Source organism: Anastrepha obliqua, chromosome 1 (genome assembly GCF_027943255.1).
Source record: "Anastrepha obliqua isolate idAnaObli1 chromosome 1, idAnaObli1_1.0, whole genome shotgun sequence".
Lineage (NCBI taxonomy): Eukaryota > Metazoa > Arthropoda > Insecta > Diptera > Tephritidae > Anastrepha > Anastrepha obliqua.
In genome coordinates, this window is record NC_072892.1 from 171,668,557 (window position 1) to 171,684,748 (window position 16,192).

The 16,192-nt window shown below is 39.7% G+C and overlaps 1 protein-coding gene and 1 non-coding gene across 2 annotated transcripts; both read left to right on the forward strand.

Annotated features, from left to right (window-relative positions):
• The first annotated feature begins 1,597 nt into the window (after nucleotides 1-1,597).
• LOC129236496 (U2 spliceosomal RNA) lies at nucleotides 1,598-1,786 on the forward strand. Its single transcript, XR_008581676.1, has one exon. It is a non-coding gene; the product is annotated as a U2 spliceosomal RNA (small nuclear RNA).
• An 8,623-nt stretch (nucleotides 1,787-10,409) lies between these two features.
• On the forward strand, nucleotides 10,410-12,473 carry LOC129237498 (endothelin-converting enzyme-like 1). Its single transcript, XM_054872293.1, has one exon. It carries the CDS (start codon nucleotides 10,410-10,412, stop codon nucleotides 12,471-12,473), a length of 2,064 nt encoding a protein of 687 aa, XP_054728268.1.
• The last annotated feature ends 3,719 nt before the right edge of the window (nucleotides 12,474-16,192 follow it).

Genomic DNA, 16,192 nt, shown 5'->3' on the forward strand with positions numbered 1-16,192 from the left:
CGAAAGAGCAACTAAAATTTCCCAGATGCGCTTAATGAGATGCCAGTCGTGTCGCTTTGCGGTCGCTTTGCAAAATCACGTGAAGGCAAAAAAGCAACAAAAACGGCAAGACAGTCCTGTGGGGTGGCAATAGAAATCGTATGTCTTAAGTTTAATATTAAATGCAAGCAATTTTTAATAAAATTTCCACACGCCACCCGCTTCCCACAGCTGAAACCGAGCTACGCCTCGTGCGAACAACCTGCCAACGTTGCCAGCTGTCTGCCTAACAACATTCACTTTGGAACTCTTCACATGTGCACACCTATACATACATACACACACATGCATACACATACATGTATAAGCACCTACAACAACAGCGCAAAGTTGCTTACTGGCTTTGTTCTTGTGCAACGCGTAAAATTGCATAAATACAAAAAAAAAATAAAAATGCAACAACAACAACAAAAACAAAAAACTGTTACCTAACATGGCAAGACGACACTCAGAAATAAACATTAACCGCAACTGTGATGCGCTTGAAATGCGCATTTATGCAAGAGACAGTCAAAAATAAGCACAAGAAGCAGTAGATACAAGCAGTAAAAGTGGAAGAAGAAGAAGAAGCAGGAGACGAAGAAAAGTTAAATTAACTAAGCAGGGGTAAAAAGTGTTGCAGACAGTAAGTTGCAAGTGTGCATGCTTTCGTTCCATATGAACTGCGCAGTCTTCGCAAATACTCATACACTCGTACACTGCAGGCGTTGCATAAATACTTCCACTTATGCTTGCCACTTGTTCTTGCACTTGCATGCCACAGCAGCTTCTCTATTGCTTTCTTTGCATAAATGTAGATGTATGTATGTATGTGTGCGCGTATGCATGTCTGTATGTAGTTAGTTACAATACTCTGAGGTATGCTTCAAGTTGCTTGTTAAGCGGCATAAATACTTCATATGTATGTATGAGTACAGGTACATCTGAGGACAGAATAACAGCAGCACGTCAAATAAGTTTTGATTATTTATTTATTTACTTTATTATTATTTTTACTTAAGTAACAATAGTTCATTTAGAGACTATTGACAATTCTGTGCTTAACCAACGAGAATTAATGTAACACTAAAGCTATGCCTCCATAATTTATAAGTAGAAGTAATTTTACAGCTTGAATGTAACTGATTCAAATGAGTTGTAAAGCTCGTTTAAAAATATATGTGACCAGGTCTACCTTACGTGCGAAAACAAGTTTTCGAGAAAACAGCAGTTAAAGTTTAAACTTCTAAAAACCCTTGTAACTTTTTTGAAGTGAAAACTTCTTTAGAATCGTTGGGAGTGGTTTGAGGAAAAGTGAAACGAAAAAGCGACCCTCTTGGCTACGAAGCGTTATATTATATGTTGATATAAACGTAGCGACGAACTAAATAAAAATAACTTTTATTTTTTCTTGCGATTCGAACCAAGGATTTTGGATCGGAAGCTCACATTGCTAGTCGCTCGGCTACTGCGCTATGCTGTCATCGCTGGCCTAAAAGTTATTTAGTTACGAAGCGTTATATTATATGTTGATATAAATAATTTTTGTGAGCGTGTAATTCTCAAAAGGTTTATTAGAAAATCTATTGAAGTAGGTAGTGTGGTATCTGTTCGTATCAGCTTAACATCTGATAGATCCTCCATCGGAGGACAACAAATGTTAAACTGATTTTTGGAAATGGGCGGAGTGTTTTAGGGGCGGCTTGCTCCACCTCTGCCACGGGTTGACCTGGTATTGCAGTACCGCCGGGATTTCGGCCTTGAATAAATACAAGAAGAAACATACTAATACAATTAGGTTTGGCGGGAAGAGCCATAAATTTTTATATGAATACAAGTAGACGAAAATGGAAGAAATTTGTAAGTCTGTTTCTTCGGTCCGTTTGGGTATTTTTTTTTATTGACAACATCGAAACCAAAGCATTTGTATCATATTTTATCTATCATAAGCCACTCGTATCATTTGTTGAAATTGAAAACATTGAGGATGAATAATAATAAAATGAAGAAAATAAAATATGAACTTTATAGCAATATTATAATGAACCTATAATTATCCCGCTCCTAATGCTGCTTTCGTCTCATTCTCTCTCAGTTTGTTTTACGGAAGGTTTCACTTCTATCCCGTCTAACCGTTAGACACGTATTTTTTTTTTTTAAATTAATATTTTTCAATCCGGTTTGACTTATTTTCTTCAACATAGATCACGGTATCAATAAAATCACAGAAGCAGTGAAAAACATTTTTTTTCATATATAAATAAATAAGAAAAAGTTAATGCAAATCGCAGAAATCGTTTTAAAAAATAAGTTAGCTTTTGTACCGACATTCATGCCAAAAAAAACTTATAAGACCCGGTGACAAAAATTTTTCGAAGTACTGAATACGATTCTGGTGTCAAATTTGCAAAATTTTAAATGGCATATCCAAGATGGCGCTCCAAACATAGAAAAAATAATTTAAGTTATCCAAATAGCAACAATAACTATAAATAAGTGACACATGTTTGCAAAGGTTTTTAAAGCCACTGACTACGAATATGATGCAAATTGACAATTTTACAGTTGACAGCTGCGTTACGTCGCCTTATTCTACTTCGTGGGTTTTCTGTTACTACGTTTATGTAATCATTTCTGTTAGTCTTTTGTTCACAAAATAATGAAAAATGAGTGTTGACGAGGAGTTTAGTGCCGTAGTAGTACTTCTACAATTTTTTTCCTCACTCTGAAAAACCTTTTAATAAACTTGTCAAAAAATCAAAGGCCCTAAAAATCCCCGACTAAAAAATTTCAAACGAATCCGATGAATTTTGAGTTTCGAAAACCATATTGGATCCATCATTTAGAATCTTTTAAATTTGATATTGGATTCGCACCAAAAACCCCTACGTTACGAGTTTAGAAAGAATTCGATGCTTTTTTACACATTAATTTGTCCGCCATATTGGATCAGCTATTTTGATTTTTTTAAATCTCACAACAGATTCGTTATCAGCGACCTCCAGAACCCCCGAGTGAAAAGTTTCAAGCGGATCTGATGAATTTTGAAAAAAATATATCCGCCATATTGAATTTCGGAAATCTGATATCTGATTCGTAATCAGCAACGCCAAAAACCCCCGTGTCTTGATTCTTAAGAGTATCCGTTAAATGTTAAAAACATGTCCGACATATTGGATCTGCCATTTTGATTTTAAATAATCTCACTTCATATTCATATTCAGCGACCTCGCAAACCCCCGAATAACAGTTTTTAAATATTTTAATTAACTTTTGATGTTGAAACAATGCCACAATTCGTGACAAAAATTTTGACAAATCCTTAAAAAACACCATTTATAAAGTTATGAATACATTTTTTGTAACAAATTTTTTGAAAACGGACTTCAGTATCGTATTCATTACACCTCAGACTGTCCAGGAATGGTTCAGTTTTTAATTTGCACAAATTATTGTCTTCGTTATTCTAATTTGTATCATGACAAAAAATGACTTTTAACAAACTTTTAAGCAAATTATGACTTCCTGGGTGCTGAGAATGTATATCAAAATGTAAATTCTAACATCATCCAGTACTAAATATTTGTATTCAAACTATTGATGTAGTTATCAAATCTGGCAACCTTTCATGTACTTGTCAAAACCTGGAAATAAAGTTTAAGTCATTCGTTGTAAATCCATCCACGTGTGCTTTTCTTTCTTAAAACTGGGTTTCACCATTTTAAAGAGCCTTTCACACACTATTCGAATCAACAAAAAAGTGAAAAGTGATTTTTTGACACGTAAGGTACCTTTTCATAGACCAGGTCACATATTATAAAACTAGACTTACTAGACTTTCTGTCAAAAAAATATCGGTAATTATTTATTTAAAGGGTTCTTATTCATTTCAAGGGCCTATGTTGAACGTAAACCACACCTAAACGACTAACTCAATTTGAACCATGGTCAATTTCAACATTCGTCCATGGTCAGAATGGTGGCAGGAAATGGCAACAGTGAATGACCAATTTTCGAAGAAAATCATCTTCAGTGATGAGGCACATTTTCACCTCAGTGGATTCGTCAATAAGCAGAAGTATCATTTGGGCGAATGATAATCGAAGAGTGATTGCCTAAAAACCGATGCACCCACAAAGAGTGACTGTTTGGTGCGGTTTATAGGCCGGCGGCATCATTGGGCCGTATTTTTTCCAAAATGAGGCCGGTCAGGCAGTTACTGTGAATAGTGTTCGCTATCGTGAGATGATGATCAGCTTTTTATGGCCCGAATTGGAAGATATGGATATGGACGATATGAGGTTTCAACAGAACGGTACTACTTGTCACACAGCTAACGATACAATGGCTCTTTTGCGCGAAAAATTTGATTATCGAATAATCTCACGTCCCCAATTGGCCGCCAAGGTCATGTGATTTGACACCGTTGGACTTCTTTCTTTGGAGTTATTTGAAAGAAAAGGTGTACGCCGACAAGCCAGAAACAATTCAAGAGCTAAAGGATGAGATAATTCGGCACATAACGCTTTGCAAAGGGTGGTTATGAGTGAGGGGTGAGAATTATGCCTCAGCGTCTTCGAAAATTTGGACCATCGGATGGAGGTGTGCCGCCGAGGCCGCGGCGGCCATTTGGCCGATATTTTGTTCCATACGTAATTGAACCTTACCAATATTATCATAATAAAGATAAATTACAATAATTTCTTAAATTTATTCTATTTTATTCAAAATCAATACCGTTCCTTGAAACTTAACCAACCTTTACAAAGCGCGTCTAAATTTTTCGCCTTCATCGGATGAAAACTTCGACAAAGTCAAAAAAATGATGCAGGAAAACCATCATTTAAGTTTGAGGGAGATAGCTCGTGACCTTAGCAATTCTCTCGAATCAATTCGCAACATTTAACATCATCAATTGGGCATGAGACGCGTGGCTGTGCGCCTCACTCCAAGGGAGTTGAATTTCTTTTAAAAAAAAATCATCGAGAAAAGGTGGCTGAAGACGTGCTTAAGCAAGAGAATTCAGACCCAACGATTATCCAGCGCATCATAACAGGTGATGAGACATGGGTATATGAGTTTGATATGCAATCCAGTTAAGTCAACAGGCGGCTGCATGGCGCTATCCATGAGCCGAAGCCCAAATAACCACGTACAAGTCGGTCAAAAGTAAAAGTCTTGCTACTCGTTTTCTTTGATTCTCATGGAATTCATTCCAAATGGTTCTACGTTAAATAGAGAATATCATTTGAAAGTTATACGACGGTTGAGAGAGAATGTGCGTAGGAAACGGCCCGATTTGTAGAAAGAAAACTTATGGATCTTGTGTGAAACTCTAATTTATAAGTTTTTTGTTGCAGCGTGAATTATGTTTTTATAAAAAAATAAAAGTAAAAAATTATAAAAAATAACTCAACAATCAATACTTGGCAATAGGCGCGCTGCTATTATTGTGAACATAGGTGTAGGCACAAATATGTAGATGAAAGACATAAAAAGCAATGTTTATGCGGCACTTGAAACCAAAAGCAGAATCTCTTATTTAACCAAAAAAGTAGAAGAAAAAACAAAAAAAAAAAAATAATAATGAAAGTGTTGTCTAGAGGCCTTCAAGGCATATGCGGTGGTTTCAAAATCTGCTGCATTTGTAATTTTGCTAAACCTACTTTAAAGGCATTTGGCACTAAACCTGATTTGAATTATTTTTACTAAAGTTAAATATTTTTCTTTAAAAATTTAAATTAAGTCTTACTCAAAATTAGAAAAAGTTAAAGTTTAACCCAGCAAGGTAAACCTGAGTTTTATGAGTTACGATTAGTGCTAACTTCACCATGAAACTTCACCAGCAACATATCTAAGACTTGCCATGAAATGTTGCTAGCAACATTGATTGTCATATGAGAAGAAAGGTCAAATTTCTGAGTCTCGCTCCAAGAGCAATTGGCACGTTTTGGTAAGAAAAGTGTTTTTAAACATTATAATTTAACTAATTCTATTATTTTAACAAGTTTTACTGCACTTATCAGCCTTTTTCGATTTACTTCCATATGAAGATAAAGTTGGCTTTGGTGTCTATCGATGAAAAAGTAAGCGTTTTGGCTCATCTTCCTAATCACTGTAGGGTATTTCAGGCTAAAATTCTAGCCGAAGTAGCTGTAGGGAGGGCATAGTGATATACCCAGGAATTGTAAAGCAATCCTTCTTGGTATGGAGACTGTAGTTATACCCCTCTGAAACTACAAACTGCGTGGTACAAGTAGCATAGCCACTTCAGCCAAAACGAGATGGGTTGATAGTCTGGCATGTAGTTCTGCAAAAATAATTTCGCCAAATGGGACGTCAGGCGCTCTAAGCTGCTACAAAGCAAAGATAATGGGTCTGTTGGGAAACGAGGACGTAATGAAGTACCTCCTGTTATCAAAGATCAGACATTGTACTTCGCTGAACCAAGTCATGATAAGGATGCAAATATGGCTTGAGGATCACGGCCTCGACTCTACGGCCAGACTCGCTAAACATAAAACCGAAGTCATCCTTATGACAGGAGGTCACATGTCATTCGAGGTCAGCATGCAAATAGGCGACACGTCCCCAGTGATCAAAAAAGTAGTGAAATACTTAGGTATTCAACTTGACTGCAGGCTTAGTTTCTGGGCCCAGATACGGCATGCGGCAACCAAAGCAGCAAAGATCAGGGGTATGCTAAGTAGATTAATGGCAAACATCGGTGGGCTAACACAGAGCAAAAGAAAGCTAGTTATGGTGGCGACAAACTCAATTCTTCTGTACGGCAGCGAAGTATGGGAATTGTGCTAAAACCCAGAGCACTGGTGGCTGTGCAACGAACAGCAGCACTCAGAGTTGCTTCAGCCTACAGTCAGCCCACTGTCTCAGATGCAGCAATTTTTATTATGAGCGGGCAGATATCCGTCGACCTCATGGTCCGGGAACGAATTCATGCATGGGACTGCAAGAAGAAACACGTCATCACTTGCGTCTCAGGACGGAGATGCCAGACCATTCTGCGGTGCGAAGGCTGATGGGACACTGAACCGAGTGGCAGATGGATGGCGAAACTTATTCCATCAATTACAAATGGGTTCAAAGGAACTTCAGGGAAGTGAATTACTTTTTAACTCAGTTCCTCTCGGGCCACGAATACTTCCGGAGATACCTACACCGCATGGGCAAGTTAACCGATTCCTAGTGCATACAGGTATACTGCGAAGCGCTGAGCGATGACGCCGAACACACGTTTTTTAGTTGTAACAAATGGTTTAAGGAAAGAAATGCTCTGAGGGAGCAGATTGGCGACAACGCGCTGAGCAATATAATCAGCAAAATGATCGAACGCGAGGACAGCTGGAACGCGGTTAAGAAATAAGTACATTGAGAACGTACTACGGAAAAAAAGATTGACCTCGACACAGTGCAACAAAACGAAGCCGCACAGATAGAGACACACGAAGCCGAACCTGAAAGCGGGCTACAAATAAGGTGGACCCAGACTTGGGTGAATAGAATTGGTCCTTTATGGTGGTCGATCTAGGCCCTTCCGAAGTAAAATGGAAGCTATTGACCTAGTTAAATGAAGTAAGATCGTTGAGGAAGCTAAAGCTTACGAAAAGCTGTAATGCTGATGGATGATGATAATAATAACTTAATGTTGTGTAAAAAATTCGCAAAGTTTCATTAATAGTAATAGTAATGGTTATACAGATTATACAGGTTAGGCTAAGGCCTTTATGCATTGCGACCACATTGATCTATGGTGCGTCCCTACGGGCTTACTACTGTGGGCAAAAAGTAAGGTGAATTTATTTGTCAAACTTCGCGAGATTAAAATTTCGCTCTAGTTATTTTTTTCATGAGTTGGCAGCACTGTTAATAACATCTGGGCCAATTTTCATGTGAATGTCATTGTCAGTAATATATTTACGCTTGTGTTTACCAAACGACCAAGAGTGCATTTTTCGATTTTTACAATGTCTGATTTGATTGAGCAGAGAAGTGCCATCAAATTTTGTTTGCGGATTGAAATTTCGGCTTCGGAAACGTTTAGCATGTTGCAGAAGACATTTGGTGATTCCACCATGTCGCTGAAAAATGTTTATAAGTGGTACAAAGACTTCAAAGAGGGTCGAGAACGTGTTGATGACTTGGAGCGCTCCGGATGACCATCGACGTCAACAGATGACCAACACGTCAATAAAGTGAAGGAGTTCGTGCTCAAAAATCGTCGGTTGACTGTTAAAGACCTTACTAATATGATCGGAATATCACAAGGATCTGTGAAAACCATTTTGTCAAATCTCGTTTGGTACCGAAAACTCTCAATTTTTTGGAAAAAAGTTGTCGCGTTGATGTGTGTGAAACAATGCTTTCAGACTATCAGGACAAGCTCAAATGCATCATTACGGGAGATGAGTCTTGGATTTATGCTTACGACCCTGAAACAACCGACCAATCAAGCGAATATCGTGCTAAAGGCGAGGCCAGACCGAGAAGAGCACGTCAAAGTCGTTCAAAAATAAAGGTCATGATGACAGTTTTTTTCGATTTTCGTGGTGTGGTGCACTATGAATTCCTTCCACCTGGCCAAACCTTTGATAAGGAATATTATTTGAGCGTTATGCGTCGTTTACGTGAAGCAATTCGTCTAAAAAGATCAGAATTATGGGCCAACAACTCTTGGTTTTTGCATCACGATAATGCACCGTCTCACACTGCACTCATTCTTCGTGACCATTTCGCCAAAAATTCCACGCTTATCGTTCCGCAACCACCGTATTCGCCTGATTTGGCTCCGTGTGACTTCTGGCTATTCTCAAAACTCAAGAGACCACTCCGGGGAACGCGTTTCGAGTCGATTGAGGAGATAAAAGCTGAATCGAAGAAGGTGCTGATGGCTATACCGGAAATGGACTATTTGGCATGTTTCGGGGATTGGAAAAATCGTTGGCATAAGTGTATTTCATCAAGAGGAGATTATTTTGAAGGGGATGAAATTGATTTACGAGTACAAGAATAAATAAAGATTTTTCATTTTACAACCAAATTCACCTTACTTTTTGCCCACAGTAGTAATTTTAGTTATTTTGTCAAACCAGCTCCTTAGAAGGTAACATTTGTAAGTCTTCATTCTCCAGTAGGTACGAACCCAGGACTCGGTGTCTCTTATGACCTAATGCTACACAACTGGTGATTAAGTGTTCCATGGATTTAGAACCTGCATAAATAATTGCTAGATTGTCCTATTGCTTGTGTGTTTGTATGCTTCTTACAGGCAAAGTTACCTGTAAGTGCTCCACAAAGTAATCTGAGGCCCTTTTTACCTAGGACTAGAACAGATTTGGCTCGGTTGGCATTAAAGTTCAGGAACTTAGTGGAGTGATTAAGATCGCTTGTGACGTTCCAGTGTTCCGTGATTTTAGTTTGGATCCATTTTTTGGTTTCCTGTTTTATATTATTTTTGATCAAGCCGAAAAATGGGGTTGGTCCAATAAAGAGCTCTTCTCCCCCTTTTGTGGCATAAAAGCGCGCCTTCTCGTTTCCTTCGTGTCCCTCATGTTCTGGTACCTAAACCAGTGAGACCTGATTATGAGTGGCCAGTTTGTTGATTGCATTGTTGCACTCTATTAGGACTTTTGACTTGAATGTGAAGCTATTCAAGGCTTTGAGAACGGATTGGCTGTCAGAAGGTATTTTAATTTTTACTTTCTCGAACCGTCTTTTGGATATGATTTCCACTGTTTCCATTATGGCGAAGAGCTCCGCATGAAAAATCGTGGTATCTGTTCTTAGAAGTTTCATTAAATATTAGCTAATTCAAAATAAACGCTAATTAGATTTACTGTCAAGTTGCACTCAAATACCGTACGCACCCTGTATATCATTGTATTTTCGCTTGGAAATTGTCCCTTTCAACGCATGAAATTTACTTCTCCCAAATCTCTCCATTCCATGAACTTTTTGACCGCCCTCGTACTATTTATGCTTACGAAAGTACCCCTGATTGTTTACTTCGAAGCTATTTTTGTTATTATTCATAGCCAATCTGCTCGTGTGGCTAATTTTTGGAATTTTCTAAGCGCTTTGAAGAGAACCTGTGAGATAATAATTTATTTTTAATATATATTTTGACCATGGGGAGCATCGAAAACGCAGCTCTCGTAACATAAATTTCATTTAAAATACTTAAATTGACACCACGCAAAGTAAAACAAAAATGAAATATATGGGGCGATAAGAAATTCAGGCTGAGCAGACGCGCGAACGCTGCGCAATCTATTGAGCCATACACCAAATTAAATACTTCAGTCAATTTCAGGCACTGCCTGCATTAACAACCTCACCGAATTCTCGGAATCTGTATAAATTTTTAAGGCAAAATGTCAAGCATTTACCAGACTTTGGTGCTGTTGCTGCTGCTGCTGCTGCTGCAAATACGTGGAAAAATCACCTTAGCCAAGCCAGCTGCGCCACAGTACAGCAATGCAACACTGCAACTCGCGCGTGGCATACAAATGGCGGCATATATGGATGTGGATGTCAATCCATGTGATGATTTCTACAATTGGGCCTGTGGGCATTGGTCGCTTAGCCACCCAGCTGCGGCATCAAAGCGCAAAACCTCATTCGTGGGACTATTGGAAAATTTGTATGTGAGCAAATGCGCGGCGGCACTACAAAAGCCCAGCAATAGCAATGACGCAGCTGCGGCCGATGTATATTTGGATAATTTGCTGAAAGCGGTATTTGATTCATGCCACGATACTAAGGCAATAAACACCGTGGGCTATGCACCCATTTGGGATGCCTTGGAGCTGCAGGGTGGCTGGCCGTTCACCATCGACGATGAGTGGTTCGAAAATGAGTACGACTGGCTTAAGACTGTGGTGTTGGCCAAACGTAAATTCAATGCTGACGTGTTTATTGCCTTCGAAGTGGTGAAGGACCTGCAACATCCTGAGATAAATCGCATGCAATTAGGTGCGCCAGAGCTAGCGTTGAATGAGAGCGAAGCAGAATTTAGTGAAAATTACGTGAGGCAGCGTGAAAATTATCAAGCGCACATAGCGGAAAAACTACAGCAACTCTTTCCGGAAATGCCGAATGGTTGGTCCGAGGAAGTCGCCTCACAGGTGATACAAGTCGAAGAGAAGTTGCTCAAGGCATTGCCCAATGCAACCAATGCCGAAGCACCACTTGACCGCTACGTTGCTGAACTGAAGGTGTCTTACGGCAATTTTGTGGACTTGAGCCGCTATCTGCAACTAATGTTCGATCGTCCGATTAACGAAAAAGTCTATGAAACGCCGAAAGGTTACTTCAAAAACCTTGTCGATGTCATACGACTCACGCCCAAGCTGACGCTGGCCAATTACACGCTCTGGAAAGTTTTGGATCAATTCGATTTGGGTGGCAGCAAAGAGTTTTGCGTACGCAAGCTGATGCATTTTCTGCCACATGAATTAGATTACTTCTACTATCGCAACTATGAGGAGCCCGGTTTGTTCAAGGAGTTGCAGACACTTTTTCATAATGTCAAATACAATCTTTACGATGAGTTGCAGACCTCGCCGCGCTTCAGTTGGATCTCACCGCATACGCTGCAGAATTTGAGAGAAAAACTACGATCGATGCGTGTGGAAGTTACGCAAACGCAAGAGCAGGTGGGTTTGTTTCAAGGCGACATTAAGCCGCCCAACATGCAATCGAATCAATACTACAGCAACATCATCAGCCTGCTGGAATGGCAAAATGAGAAGCGGCTTTTCAAATTGCATCAAGGCGCTGCCCTACTCAATACGCCACAAAATCACACGCAACGCAACGCACAAAATATGCTACCCTCTTACAATTCACGCACCAATACCGTGCAATTACCAGTCGTTTTCCTGCAGTCACGCTTCTTCTGGGATCCTGTCTATCCTGTAGCGCTCAAGCATGGCACATTCAGCTTCTTACTGGCGCAACAAATTGTGCGCGGTCTAAGCGATGATGAGAGCGAAACCGATCGGCATAAAGTGTGGGATATTCCCTCTGAATTGGCGTTCGCAAAACGTGCCAGCTGTTATGCCCAGCAGACGCAGTATGCAGCGAAGGAGTTCCGCGGCCGAAATGTGAACGATCGCGAGCGCCTAAAGACGGCGCTCATAGACAATGGCGGTCTCGCCATCGCTTTTCGCGCATATGAGAAGGCGCTGCGTGTCACAGGGGAGCGTGAACCAGGCGTACTGCCACGATTGCCCATCACGCATATGCAGCAGTTTTTCCTCGCTTACGCGCAGCTCTTCTGTGCTGATAATGCTGCGGAATTGCCGGAATATGACGTCCTGCCGGAAGCGTTGCGTGTAAATGGCGCGGTTGCGAATCTGGCCGAGTTTGCAAAGGAGTTCAAATGTAGCGGCGAGAGTAAACTGAAGCCTAAGGAGAGGTGTATAATTTTTTAGTACCAAGTAGTAGAAAGTTTTTGATTTAAGTTTACTTAGAAATTTTTGCATTTTGGGTGCGTACGAGTATAAGCACTCATCTCTGTAACAATTCTTGAATAATTGTGCCAAATAGTTTAAAACATATCAGTTTCAATTTAAATGGCGGGATGGGTACTATTTTAGTTTAATAAAAAAAAAGTTTTTACAAAAAATCAATATACGTCGTTCTTTATTTTAAAAAAGCTTTCTGTATACCTGTGGACATCTCGAACAGGGCGAAACGGGGGAAAAAAGGACATGGCACTTTTTACCAGGAACTACCAGGTCCCGGCGTGGGACCTTCCGAAGCTAAGCAACAACGAACTACATCACAAAGATCATGCGAGGTACCTCGGAGTAATACTAGACAGTAAATTGCTCTGGAAGCACAATGTTGGCGGAAGAGTGAAAAAGATCAGTAATGCGCTGAACGTACGTAATTGAATGCTGGGAGTTACTTGGGGTCTATCACCTTCACTGATGCATTGGTGCTACACGGCAGTAGTTAGACCGATATTGTTGTATGGGGTCTTAGTATGGTGGACTGCGATAAGAAAACTGATATACTTAATGCCATTGGAATGGATTCAGTGACTCGCAGCTCTGTGCATAACAGGAGCGATAAAAACCCCCCAATGAAAAAAAACTCAGCATGCCACCTATTGACCTTATGGCGGAAAATCTGACAGCGAAATCCGCGGGGAGGTTAGTTGCTGCTGGAGTATTCACCGGTTTCGCAGGTGACAGCTCAATGGGAGAGTGGAGTTCAGGTTGCACGGACTACATGACTGCGTACTTTAATTGGGAGAGAAGGTTTCGTACTACAATTGAAGAGGAGGGATGGCACAAAGGCATGAAGCCTGGCCATAGAACTTTTCACATCTATACAGACGGTTCTAAAACTTAAGAGGGAGTCGGAGCGGGTATTTACTGCTCAAAACTATGGATAAGGCACCCTGTCAAGCTGCGAAGCCACAGCAGTATTTTCAAAGCGGAAGCTTTTGCTGTGGGCAAAGCCGCGGTGCTAGCCCACACAAGAACAAGAAAGAACTACAGAATAATATTATATATACGTGGACAGTCAAGCAGCAATAAAAGCAATAAGCTCATATTGTATTAAGTCCAAAAATGTTCGACGGAGCAGGGAGGCCATAGAAAGGCTAGCCGCAAACAGTAGATGCAGCCTATCTATTGTGTACCCGGTCATAAAGGCATTATGGGGAACAAAATAATAGATGAGATAGCAAAAAGTGTTGTTAGACTACCATTTGAACAAGAACGAAATGGACGACTACCTGAAAAAGCGAGTGGAAGCTAGGTGCACTAATCTGACCATATTCAAAACAGCAAAAGTTATACGTAGAACTAACGACGGAAAACGCTTACTCAATTCGTAATTACGCTCTCGCGAAAGGACTTCATCGTAGGTATGTTAACAGGTCATAATCTATTGGTCATATACCCATTTTCTTTACTTGTTCTCTCACAGACCAAAAGCCAGTTATGACTGCCGTTAGTCTCCAGGCGTCCTGTCGTGTCGTGTTTAAAAATGTTGATTGTTTGAGGCTGTAGGTGGGCCAATAACGCCTGGCCTCTCCTTCTGCCGTGGGAAATTGTACTCTTGACTGCATCTAAGGATGTGAATACCGATTCTGTAAGAGCGTTATCCATGGCAGATCCCCTTCTTGCCAGTTTATCTGCTTTTTCGTTACCTTCAATGTTCCGATATCCCGGGACCCAAATTAAGGTTACTTTATGGTTTTCTCTCAAAGTGCAAAGGCTAGTCCTGCTTTGCTCCACAACTCTAGAGGTTGCTGTCGCCTAATACAGTGCCCCGATTGCAGCTGGGCTATCCGAAAGATTAGCGATATTGCCTTTAAAAGAGGAATCTGCGATTATTAGCCTACAGGCTTCCCCAATTGCAAGTACTTCCGCCTGAAAGACACTGCAAGCATTAGAGAGACGCACAGATTTTTGAAATTTAAGTCTATGAAAATATATACCAGCTCCTTATGCCAATCCGTTTTACTGCCATCCGATAGACTGTAGTGTTGAAGTTGTTTAGAGATAATCCCTTATTCCATTCTTCCTTAGATGGGAAGAGAGTGGCAAAATTCCTATTGAATGTTACCGTCGGGACGATGTAGTCAGTCCTAACCGAGGTTAACTGAGTTTGTCGCAATAATAGACTGACGTGGCCGTGAGATTTTCCCTTTCAGCGACCCGCTTCATTTAACCTAAATGCCCTTATTGTTGCCATCTCCTTGATATGTATGTAGATCTACCGGAATAACGTGTATCAGTGCATTGAGAGCCTCTCTAGGATATGATTTGATTGTACCGACTGTTATTGCATAGGCTGATCTTTGTATTCTGCTAAGTAATTTGATGTTGTATTCTCTCTCTAGAGCTTTCCATCAAACTACCGAGCGTTAAAATGGGTCGTATAACCGCCTTATACAGCCATAATACATGCTTAGGTTGAAGACCCCATCTTTTCCAAGCATACGTTAACAGGCATATAAACCGATTTCTGCCTTCCTTACCCGTTCTTCGACGTTTAATTTCCAGCTCAGTTTGGAGTCCTAAATTATCCCTTCAGTTGCAGAATTACAAGAAAAAAAAAATTATAATATAAATAAAAGATTTATTGACCGCAAAACACAATTGGCATTTTGTAAATATTTGTGATTCAGTACCAAAAGCTAAATAAATATTTTTGTGTCTAATAATGACCTTTCACTTCTGTGCGCTTATCACGGGAGTTAGCATTTTGGGGTTAAACAAAGCAAATACAACGGCAACAACTTGCAATGAAATATAAATACAGGGTCCGGCACTCGAAGTTCAGACCGCTCGCGCAGCTTTTAGTTGGCTAAATGACAGTCCAGAGTATTGATTACAAGCGTGAGCTATGTAAAAGCCTCTGTCAATAACAGAGCTAATGTTATTAATATGACAATAACACAATAGTGATGTTAAACAAATGTTAAACAAAATAAACGATGGTAAATGTTAAGAACTGTTAATGGAAAAACACTGTTGAGCAACCTAAATTAAACAGTTCAAATAACAACAAATAAACAAACAGTAAAAAGGAATGTTGGATGGAACGGAGATTTTAGGTGGCGTGATGCTTTTTGTTTAACTGTTCATAAAATGCAGATTTGTTTTAGGTAATAAGGAATTTATTTTAGAATTACAGTTTAGACTTAAGTTCACGTTGAAGATTAAAGTCATGTTTTCTGTAAACTACTCACCGTTTTATTTTAAATATATAATTCGCGCGAAAGTATTTCGCTGAGAGTAAACGTCAAAAAAGAAATTCAGTAATGGATTTCAAACTTAATACGAGTAGTGTGATTGCATTATATTTGGCTGAAAACGATTACACAGGCCTGCGAAATTTAACTTTTTTCAGTTTCTAGAATGGCTGTACTTGTTTCTTGTAGTTTTTTATGCGCTGAAAACGAATCTGACCTTCAAAATGCTCCATCACGTCAGGATTTTTGGTAAATGAAGCCTAAAAGCCATTTTAGCCATTTTTGATGATTTTTTTTGGGATAGAAAATTTTTTTTTTCAATTTTCGACGAAAAGGTCGCATAGTACAATTCTTTAGCTTTAAAACTCATTTCTTAAAATTATTGTACGATTTTTTAAAAAAAAGTTATGACATTTTGAAATTAACAGTTTCAGT